We start from the raw sequence: 11327 nt of genomic DNA, 5'->3' as shown, positions 1-11327 counted from the left end.
CATCCAGGGCAGGTCGGTTTTCCCCAGCCCCACACGGGTGACACACATCAGGTCACCCCGTGGTGACACAGGAGGGAGGCACAGCCAGGGACAGGTGCCACCACGATGCCCATGGTCACCTCCACCTCCCAGGGCTCAAAGGGAGTCATTCCCAGAGGAATCCACATCTGCAGGGGCAGAGGGGCTGCTCCAGAGTGTGCTGGGCAGGACACAGCCAGTTCTGGAGAGGTTTGAGCTGGTCACAGTCAGGTTCCCGGGGTTCCATCCTATGGGCTCCAGGGAGGAAGAGTTCCCACATCCCAGCTCAGCAAATTCATAGCTTGGGCAGTGTAACCTGGTTTTGCCTCACCCCTCTCAGCTCTTCACCTCACCATCTGCTTCAGTAATGGTTTGATTGGCCTTGGGAATCTAACAGGGACCTGTGAGGAGTGACACAACCAAAAAAACGTGACTCCATACTCATCCCAGATGTGTGGACAGATATTGGCAAAAGGGGTTTTTTATTTATTTGTTCGTTTATTTATTTACATTTCTACCAAAACAAAAGCAAGTACAATTCAGAGGGTGAAAAGGGTTTTTATTATCAACATTTTAATCACTGAGAAATACATTCTGCACAGTTGAAGTCTATCGGCAACAGAGGAATTTCAGGATTTAAAATGGTGTGTGGAGTCCCTACACGATGGAAACGCTGATAAATTTGTAACACACAAGAGATTTCATTTCTGAGAGGCTGATTTTACAATTAAACTGGACCTTGCTTTGCTTAGGCAGAGATGATCAGTTTGATGGCAAAGGTGAACAGCAAAATCCTGTGGTACCTACTCCAGGAAATGCAGGTGGCCTCATGAAGCTGGTTTTCTGCTGCTGTGGGAGCTCTTGGGAGAGGATTTCACATGAGGAAAGAAAAGGAAGGAAGTGTTGGAACAAAAGGCTGAAATAGAGACCCTGGAAGCTGGTTCTCATCCTTCCACCAGCAGAACAAGGTGAATGTTTAGGGCTTTGGCTGAGTGGGGATCACTGTCAACTTTTACCTGGCAAAAGGAAGGACAAACTGAGGGATGAGAGGCTTAAAACTTTCATTACACTGAAGAAGCAGGGAAAAAACCCCTTTGGACCTACAGTATAAGAAAAGTCATTATTAGAGCGGGGCAGAACTGCAGGCAGGGGTGAAATGAAAGAGAACCTGTATTAGGAGATAACTTTCTTCAGGAGCCAAAACATTAGGCTCCAGTGAGCCTCCAAATATGCACATTAATGACCCAAACTTCCTGCTGAGTAGGCTACAGGAGCTCCAAGAGGCTGCAGCACCCCTAAGGTATCCAGGACAGACAGGGAGGGCCCTGATGTAAAAGAGAAGTGCCTGTGACAAGTGACCCATCTCACAGTCACAGCACTCAGCTGCTCAGGAGAGAACTTGGCTCCTTATAAGGGTCTCTATCAACATCTGGAGGTGTAAATGCAGTTAATTATCTTTATTTTGCAGTTCACCTTTGTGCTGGAGCTTTTCCCTACAAGAGCACATGTATAAAGCAAGGGACAGCCCAGGGGGGGGTTGAGGGCTAACGGGAATAGTCCTGTGGCTGCGTGCTGGGATTTCTCTTGCTGCCCAGCTCTTTGGTTTGGAGCAGCTCCAAAAGGCCTCGTGGGTTCCAGTTCCCCTTTGGGCTCTTCAAATCCAGCTGCTTTAACGGGAGGAATCCCTGTGCTTCCCTCAGCTCCAGCAGCTGCTTCATCAGGCTGGGAGTCTCGTCTCCATCGATGCTGTTGTGGAGATCTGAGGGATTTTGGCCCTTCTGCACGTCCCAGGTGGCATTTGGAGGTGGGATGTCCCTGCTGCTGGCTGTGTGCACGGTGCCCAGGGCGTTGTGGAGCCACAGCAGGCGCTTCAGCCCTTGGAAGGCCCTCCCTTTGTCGTGCATGAGCTGGTGCTCCGTCACTGCTCTTCTGCTGCAGGGAAAAAAAGAGGGAATGAGGGACCAGAGGTGCTGATTGGCATCCACCAACCCCACACAGGAGCATTTTGGGGGTGCCACAGCCCACCATTCCCACTCAGGCTGGCCCAGCAGCCTGTCAGGCAGGAAGCTGGAACCCTGTGCCATTCCCAAAGGTGCACCTTGAACCTCCTTTTTCTAAAAAAGGCAAACTGGGAAGACCAACAAAATGACCTGAGCGGGTTTAAAGAGCTCTCACAGAGTTTTGGGCTTTCCCAGATTTAGATTCTTTTCAGAATAAAGTTCCCTTTCCTTCACCTCAGTGTTACAGGATTTTGGGGTTTGTTTCTCTCCTCCCAGAGCTGGAATCACAGGAATTTAGCTGGAATCACTGATGTCCATGAAATAAAAACAAAACCTTATTTTCTTCAGATTCTTCAAAAATATTGAGCCCAGTGTTGAGTGAGGAGGGCAGGCTAATTCTGGGATGCAAATATTTCAGGATTTCAGGCTGTTCAGATAACATCTAACTGCAGCTATAGGCTCCTGCTGCAGATTTGAATCCAAATGGGAACCTAAATATGGAATTTTAGCATGTGCCATCCCCATGGCCTGTGCTGAACATCCTTACATGGTTTGTACACTGTGTTTAAAAGCATCAACTGATGTGATACGTTACACACCTAAAAATGCAATTGGGCTAATTTTATTCTGCAGAGAGAGTGATGTAAAATGTTGCTCTATCAAATATATTGAATTTTCTTTCCCCCATGCCTGGAGTTACTGACAGCAGTGCAGAACACAGCCTGTTAAATCAGAACCAAGCAGTTTTCTAATTATAATAATGAAGTAAAAGGATGATGTTACTTACTTTTCAATCTCTTGACACGTTGCAAAACAGGCAAAAAAAAGAATTGCCAAAAATGTAACTGTCTGCAGAGACCTCTGGGGCAGGAACATTTCCTCTCTTCTTAAATCCACTCCACAGGACCAGCAGCTGATGGTGGGATCAGAAATCTTTCCCTCTGTTCTTCCTTTCACCTGACAAAATGAATTTCAGCCTTTAAGCACAGGTAAAAGTGGAGCATTGTGCTATGGGAAATCATCCCAGGACCTCCCAGAACATCAGTCATGTGGATTTGAACATACACCAGAAAAGATGAATAGGATTCAGGGTTTAGTTCTGTATTTCCTTGCTCAGAGTCCTAAATCTCCTTTCCCAGTGTTGCCTCTCAATATAACACCTCCCACTCTCCTGCATTTGCAAGTACATTTCAGGACTGGGAAGAGACCTCCCTGATAAAACTTCACAGAAATTTGTCAAGAAGATCAGGATTGCTGAAAATCACAGAACAAAGTGTTTAAAAGTGGAGCAGGAATATCAAGTTAAAAGGTGTTCATAGCCCTGGGGGTTGGGCCTTTTCCATGAGCAGTACAAGTGCTGACATGCAAATATCTGGGGTTTTATTAGACTGATGCAAGAATTCTTTTCAGTGAAGGAGTGGATTTCTGGCTTAGGGAAGGGACAACCAGATGATGTAATTGTGCAATAATTATTTTAATCTAAATTATAACTTCATCCAGTTCTATATCTGCTTCTGGCATTGATACACCTCTTCCCACCCATTCCTTCAACCCACCATGTCTTTGTTGCCAGGTCTATCCCTAAAACCTCTGCATTTTTCACACTAATGGCTGTACCCTGCTTCAGGACTGGCTCCAGTCTGTCCCTTTAGTCATTTACCTGAAAATCCTGTATTAATCGTTACATCAAAACCTGGGGGGACAACAAAACAAAAGCTGCAGCATTCAAATGATTATGTAAGAATAGTAAAGATATATTCCCATATAACTCTTTGAAGAAATACTTCTTTTTGTGCAGGGGAAGTTTGGGATAATAAAAAACTCAGCATCTCCTCAAATGACTTGTCTTTATACTAACTTGAATATTGAATTGTCAAGGGTTGGATAGAAAGGCAAATTATACATTAATGTAATACAAATAAATTATATATTTGCTTGTAACAATTAAGCTTGTTCTTAATAAGTCTGCTCCACTAATCTGTGAGTGATTTCCTTGGGCAGCACGTTGAAATCAAACTAGATATGAAATAACAAATGAGTATTAGCCCTGATTAAAAATATCTGTATTAAAAGCAGATACATGCACATAAATATACATACAGATGTGTATATCTACTTGCTGAATGACATTTTAAATTGTGCTAATGTAGAACTCCTGCTCATACACAAAAGAGAAGCAACACTATTTTGATCAACAGTAAAATATACGTTAATTACAAAGCATCTTGCAGTTACAAAAGGAACATTACCTACTATGTGTTACAAAAGGAACATTACCTACTCACTGGTGGTGTTGTTTGAGCCCAGTGAAGTCCTCCTGCAGTGACACCGAGTGCCCTTCACCTGCTTTTATACCAGCCCTGGGAGCACAGAGACAATGGGCATCCTCTCTGTGACTAAGGCCTTTCCTCTCGTGTCACTGAAATGAGACAGCTCCCTGTTCCCACTGATAGTAAATCCTGGATTCTAAAGTGTTCAGCTGTGACTAAGGCAAACATCACAACTTCATGGGCAGTTTGTTATTCCTTTGCTGTCTCTCCTGTTCTGTGTGAACTTGATTTTACCACAAGGTTCCTGTGCCCCAAGGTGATGGTGATCCCTGTTGTTCCAGGGTTGATCAGGAAAAGGGTCTCTGGATGCAGAAGAGATCTCCCTCCTTTCCTGTCCCTGTGGACTCGTGTGGGACACCGGATTTGGGTAGGAGGAATCTGAATTAGTAATACTGGTGAGTTCAGCGATGCCAGTTGTCATAAAATCTGCAAAACGGGGTAGTTATTCACTGAAAATCTAACTGAGGGGTTGGTAAATCATAGAATCATGGAATTCCAGAATGACTTGGGTTGGAAGGGACCTTAGAGATCATCCAGCTCCACCCACTGCCATGGGCAGGGACACTTTCCACTAAACCCAGTTGCTCCAAGCCCCATCCTACCTGGCCTTGGACACTTCCAGGGATGGGGCAGCCACAGCTTCTCTGGGCAATCTAAATAAGATCCCACTGGATTTTAATGCTCAGTAGAAAGTTCATTCAAATCTGTTGATTGTACAGTAAAGAAATTAGTTTGAAATCTTGGAAGCTGAGGAGAAACAGAGAAGACTCATCAAGTGACTGAACAATAGAAGTGCAAGCTGTGGCTCAGGCAAAAAGCCAAATTCTGATATGTTTTGAAACCCTATGAGTTGGCACCATGTGAGGTTTGATACTCACTGTATGAGCTCTAACAGGTAATTGGAGCAGAATTTGGGTACTCAGGATGTGGCTGGATCATTAGGCTGAAGCTACTTAAGAGGACCAGTTCCTATTCCTCAAAGTGAAAGACAATGAATGTATTTGTCATCTCTGAGGAGCAATTCCCCAGAAGGATTGAAAAGATCATTTGCTTAGTTACCAGCAGCAGTGGATTCCTTTCCCATAGGCACAGTCAAAGCCAGGCTCAGGTGGATGCAGACACATTGTCCTGCAGAGACTGGGCTAGCACAGCCTCGTGTGATCTCACGGCTCCCATGGACACCAAATTGGTGTTTATTGTGTTCCTCACACAGATTTGGAGCCCCACTTTTTCTGAGTGTTCCCAATTTCGTTACCTGATTGTTAAGGAGCGTGTCACTCATTAAAGTGTCACCAATTAAAGATGACATTTGTTAAATGTTGGTAAATCAGGGCCTGGCTTCACATCCGAGTCTCCAGGGCAGCAGCTGCACCGCGGTTACACCGAATTACCCACCGTGGGTCCAAGGTTCCTTAGTTACATCTTCAAGGATTAATAAGCCTTGGCCAAAGTCATGTCTGAAGCATCTGGTCCAATTCAGCCTTGAACTTTTCGAGCCTCTGGTGTACAATGGGTTTTCATTGGATGCAGTTTTCAGCATCCCTGCTGGAAGAGCATTAATTGAGTGACCGCTGGCGATGTGGGGTTGGTACATGGGCACATATCCTAATGGTCACAGCACACTGCCATGGCTACACTCTGCCACTGGCCCTTTCCTTCCACCCAAGGACTTGGCACAAGTCAAAATTAACTTGGTCGTGACTTTGTAACATCTCCCTGAGAGCCAGACCTGCACTGGAGTTCCCGTGTATCCCTGAGAGGAGCCCAGGGCAAGGAAGAGACACTGGCAAGGATGGACTCCTGCTTTATAATATGTCTAAAAATACATAAAATGTGTCAATTGCACATTTATACACCAGCCACTCACACAGGAGGTAATGTTTTGAGCTATGATTTCTGACTTATGGAAGGGACAACGAGAAGGTGCAACTGTGCAATGATTATTTTGATCTAAACTACAGCTTCATCGAGCTCTAAATCTGTTCCTGGTGCTGGTACAGCTCTACCTACCCATCCCTTCAGCCCCACCACACACACAGTGCCAATGTCACAACGGGAAATTGTGCCAACAGCACAACCAGGTGATATTTTTAGTTGAGATAAATTAACCTCTGCAGGAGCCCTGGACGGTGCAGAGCAGAGCAGGAGCCTGTTCTGCCATGGCATTAACCGGGATGACCGGAGTTTGGTTACCTCGAGGCTCCCTCAAAGCTCTCTTGGAGTCATCAAAGCTTTGAGCCTTGGCTTCAAAGCCTTCACTCCCTCCCTCCAGCTTTTCCTGGTCTGATTCCCCACGGGAGGGGCCTTTGCTGTTCCCTCACCTTCTCCAGTGGGAGGTTTGGAGCGAGAAGGGTTGTGCCAATTATAGTTTCCCAGCGAGTGATTCTTTTGTTTTGCTTTCCAGTCCTTCCCCCAGGGAGCCAGGTGGGGGAGGAAGGGAATATGGCTTTGCTGCAGAGCAAAGAAAAAGGGAAGAGAAAGCCTGGAGGCCCCGTTGAGGGGGAAGAAGGAACTGGGGGAGGGAACAGAAAGCAAAGCAAATGTGCAAATAGCCTCGTTAGGGCAAGGGGGATCCTCTGGCCTGGGATTTGAAAACTTAATTAAACAAAGACTGTACTGCATCAAAGGGATCCTCTATCTGCAGGGAGATGGGCAGAGAGATCTGAGGAATTTTTTCCACGTGCTGTTCTCTGTTACTCACCAGTAACAGGAGCATGGGCTCCAGAAGTGCTTCCCTGATGTAAAAGTCAACTCGGTTTTTTTGGGATTGTTTTTTGGGCTGTGTTTTTTTTTTTTTTCCCTTACTGCTCTTACCCATCAGACCAGAATTCCTGTGAGCTGCTGAGTGCTGTGTGTGGAAAACCAGACACCGCCCTGCCGAGAGGAAACGGTTTGACCACAGTCCTGGTAAATATAGTTCCCCTGAGCTGCTGGTGGAGCAGCAGCTGATGAAGGGCTGCTCTCCCTTCCTGGCCTCCCTCACCTAGAGATGGGAGGAAATGACACCTTGCAGCAAACCCCAAGGCCACAAAGACTTTGGCACCTCCACACTCACACCTCGAGGTGGTTCAGGGGCGTCACCAGCAGCCAGCAGCACCTTTGCTTCCATAACCATTTAAAGAGGTAGATTTCAGCTCCTAGGAGCAGGTTCCAGGCTTTTCCATTTTGCTTTGGGTGCTTTTAGCTCCTCTGTGTCACCTCCTTGTTGCTGGAGGACAGTCCCATGCCAGTAATACCATTTGGGAGGGGGGTAAACTCCAGGAGCAGTTTGAAATCTTGGCCCCTAATCCACTACATACTGCTTCATTCCAGAGAGAACTCCCATCTTCCAGGGAATTAAAATTAGAGTTGAATAGCAGTGAGTCAGACTCTCTGTTTTCATTTCCCATTTTCTGATTTCAAGCCAGATTTACAGAAGCTCCTGGGACTGGCAGCTCTGTCAGAACACAGTAGCAAGGGTGAGTGTTTTGTCCTTCAAAACCTGCCCTGCAGCCAAGCCTGGGGCTGACTCTAGTTTTCCTTCCCCATAACAGTTTCCAGATGGGATATTTTCTGTGTGCAAAACAAATTCAGGTGAAGCTGAGACAAAGCCTCAGGTCCCTTGTGCTGCTTCTGTAACACTCCCTGGGCTCTCTGAGTTAATCCCTGGTTCCACAGCCTTGCAGTGCCTGGAGGTCTCCTGAGAACCTCACCCCAGCAAAAGCAAAACACAGGGAGATGTGTCTCCCTGTTCCATGGGGCCTGTCCCCCTGAAAAGGAGCTCTGTGGGATCTGCCCCTGCAAGAGAATGTCACCCTCTGCTGCCCACACCTTGGAGGTGGGACCCCAACAGTGGCAGAAGGCTCACACCTGGAAAGAAGGGGATGAAGGACGAGCAACTAAAAGTCTCCAAATAACATGTCATTCAAATAAACGAACTTCTCGCTAATTAATCCCCAAGTGCTGAGTCTTGGGGATGTGCTGTGCCCCTGCACTGGGAGCTGAGTCTCTTAGTTTAAGTCTGTGATGCAAAAATCACAGTTTGTTGTTTCACTCTCCCTTTAGATGAGGTCTGAGGTGCAGCTAAAAACTTTCACAGTGTAAAAATACATATGTTTTAAAAGCGAGGGAATAAAGGATAGGGACCTTATGCTGTAAACACAAGAATTTGTGGGAATAAGCTCACTCAAGCTGGTTGTAATATATCTAAATATCTATCTATGCAATATATCTAAAGATCAGGCAAGTGTAAGTCGTCGTTTCAGTAGAAAATGCCCTTCACCAAGATTGGGCAGGATGTGAAAATGGGTCGAATCCACAGGAACCTCACGAGCAGCCTGAGCTGTGCCTGTGAGCAGTTGGTTGGTTTGTGACTGAAGACATGTCCCCACCACCAGTTCCTGTTGTGTTCGTGCAGTGACATTTCCCAGCAAGGGCCCTTTCTGCAGGCAGAACCAGGCCAGTAAATAACTGTTTTTGGTAATGTCTAGTTTCACTTGAGGAGCAGCCCTAAGAGATCCCGAAAGAAATATTCCCCAGTAAATACTGTCTGTCTCCTGAAGTATCCAGGGCTCACAGAGTGTTTGGGTAACGCCCTCGGGCACATGGTGGGATTGTTGGAGTGTCCTGTGCAAGGCCAGGAGTTGGACTCGATGATCCTTGTGGGTCCCTTCCAACTCAGGATATTTGTGATCCCTTAAATTTGCCTCACACAGCTGAGGTTTCTTCCAAATCATGTCTAGAACATGTTCATTTTCTTCTGTGGGATTGAAATCTCAGGAACCACGACAGCAGCTTGACTGGAACACCTTACTCCAGGTCCGTGTGCTCATGGATCCTGGTCTGGAGGTTTATAAAACAGATGACTGTGCTCCCCTGCACTGTGCAGCTATTAAATACCTTGCCAATCTAGTCTTGACCCACCTGTTCACAGCAGGTCTGGTTTTGTTTGTGAGGTCCATGTTCTCTCCTTCCTTTCACACAAGATCTGATGAATGTAAAAGTTCTGTACCTCTCACAAATATCAGACGTGAGTGGCATTTTCTTATTGTGAAAGCCAGAAAGTTCGATCCAGCAGGATTTTTCAGACCCTTACAGACTTGGAACAAGGAAGAAAGTAATGTAACACAATTCAGCTTCTGTGTATGTGCAACACACACATATAGTGCTCTCAGAGCTGGCTCGGGGACTGTCTTTGGGAGAGGACAAGCAAAATGCTGATTTTGGGATGACAGAAGTGCTGTGTGCCTGTACTGGGACATCCCAACCCCGACTGTGGGAATTAGGCTGAATATTCCAATAGGCCTTTTGTCCCAGTGATGGGCCACATTTAGTTTCTTTATGATGCCAAAAGCAAACTGAAAACAGATTATGTTTATATGACATGACTTTTATGGGCTGTGGTTTATGAAACATGGTGATAATCTTAACCCCAGGTAAGAAGCACCTTGAATAGAGCAGGTAGCATGTCCTAGGTGAGTGCTGAATGCTGTGTTTGCTTTGCAGGAGGTGAACTTACTTCTGAACAAATCCTTTGTTGCCAAATCTGTCATCTGGAATTATTTTCCTGTATCATGTGTAACTTTGGGATGAAGATAAAAGTTCTGTTAGGATTACAAGCTTGTCCACGTTGCTCTCTAACTAATATTTGTTTGGTTTGGTTTTTTAAAAAATATTCATTATTGCAAATCTTAAATCATATTTGAAATGTACATTATGTGATATGAGCAGGGCCTAGGAGTGTTGCAAACCCCTTGGAGAAGGGAGGCGAGTCCTGGAAATCACTGTCTCCAAGAAGTCACAAAGTGAAATGGTTGAACAGCCCCAAGCTTCAAATTATTTCCTTTGTTTGTGTTGCCTCAGGAAATTAACCATCAGCTAATTTAGATTACAATGGATTAGATTTCCTTAATTAAAGGCAGGTAACTGTGAGATAACTGCACACATGATAAAGATACTTTAGGGCATTCGTTACCTCAAAATCATTGTTGTGTTTCTGTCTCCTGGCCAGTTTTGACCCTTGGAGGATTTTACTGAGAAAAAGCTCTTAAAAATAATGGACGATGCTGCAAAATATTTCAGAAAATTCTAAGGAATTATCTCAGCTAGTTGTTTCTAATGCCAGCTGGGTTTTATTTACGTGCTGGTAGAATTCCCGTAGACTGAGGACGTCCCATCCTCTGCACAGTTCCTGCTTGGAAAACACAGTCCACATGCATTAATTTGTACTCAGAATGCCTTATCTCATATAATTTGATTTAAACTGTTATTAATTCTACTTGTAGAGAGAAATTTGTCTTCCCTGGCCCAGGTCAAAGACATAAAGTCTGGATTAAACACAGCTTGGCTGCGAAAGGAGGTTTTGGGAGGTTATTGCAGCAACAGCCTCAGATGGGGATTCTTATATTACCTGATATCCCAAAATAAGAGGTTTTTTATCTAGGGAAACCCCTTCAGAGCAAGTTATTTGTTTAATTCATGTTAAAACTCATGTTGTATAAATGTCATGTATGAAGGAGAGTTTAGTAAAGCACATCAACAGCACTGTGTATCTGTAAATAAAAATCCTCAGTTCTAATACTGTTTTCTCTAGTGCTAAAAAAATCAATTCCCTCTCTTGGGCCTCATAAACCCATATAAAATCTGCCAAAACTTGTGAGTTTGCAGCAGTTTGCTCGTACGAAGTGTTCGTACGTGTAAACCCCAGTGCTGAGAGGATGATGCTTAAAAACCACGGCCCGTAGGGACCCGACCGGGCAAGAGACACGAGGAAGTAAAACTTTATTTTTCATTTTGGCCATTAAAAACCAACATTTTCGAGGGTGTTGCCGCTCTCTGATCCCAGGGCCCGGGCGGGGCCCGCAGAGCCGCCTCAGCGCTCCCGCCATTGGCGCGGAGGCACCGCCCACCCGCGCACGCCGAGTGACGCCACCTGTCAATCAGCTCAACGGCGCTCTCTGATTCGCTGTCACTTCGCGTCACGTGAGAGAGGGCTGGCCGT

At 45.5% G+C, this 11327-nt stretch overlaps 1 protein-coding gene across 3 annotated transcripts; it reads right to left on the bottom strand.

Annotated features, from left to right (window-relative positions):
* Positions 1-1434: 1434 nt before the first annotated feature.
* LOC127480563 (parathyroid hormone 4-like) lies at positions 1435-11228 on the bottom strand. Of its 3 annotated transcripts, none has more exons than XM_051808798.1 (4): positions 11139-11228; positions 10302-10517; positions 2806-2975; positions 1435-1950 (listed from the first exon to the last, which is right to left on the bottom strand). In XM_051808798.1, exons 3-4 carry the CDS (start codon positions 2892-2894, stop codon positions 1563-1565), a joined length of 477 nt encoding a protein of 158 aa, XP_051664758.1. In that variant the 5' UTR covers positions 2895-2975; positions 10302-10517; positions 11139-11228; the 3' UTR covers positions 1435-1562. The 3 variants fall into 3 exon arrangements, with proteins under 3 accessions (XP_051664758.1, XP_051664759.1, XP_051664760.1); XM_051808799.1 differs by having other exon boundaries at positions 10302-10520; positions 11139-11216; XM_051808800.1 differs by lacking the exon at positions 11139-11228 and adding an exon at positions 11021-11124.
* Positions 11229-11327: the final 99 nt, after the last annotated feature.

Source organism: Manacus candei, unplaced genomic scaffold, assembly GCF_025592945.1.
Source record: "Manacus candei isolate 608988 ecotype Guabito, Panama unplaced genomic scaffold, ASM2559294v1 h1tg000073l, whole genome shotgun sequence".
NCBI classification, from domain to species: domain Eukaryota; kingdom Metazoa; phylum Chordata; class Aves; order Passeriformes; family Pipridae; genus Manacus; species Manacus candei.
Note: the sequence above shows the minus strand (reverse complement) of the source record. Positions and strands in the feature narration are given on the sequence as shown.

Bases quoted from the DNA above. Each gene is read 5' to 3' on its own strand.
- LOC127480563 (XM_051808798.1), bottom strand. From the start codon at position 2,894: ATGTTCCTGCCCCAGAGGTCTCTGCAGACAGTTACATTTTTGGCAATT. The intron at 1,951-2,805 runs GTAAGTAACATC...TTTTCCCTGCAG, and splicing joins ACGTGTCAAGAGATTGAAAA to CAGAAGAGCAGTGACGGAGC.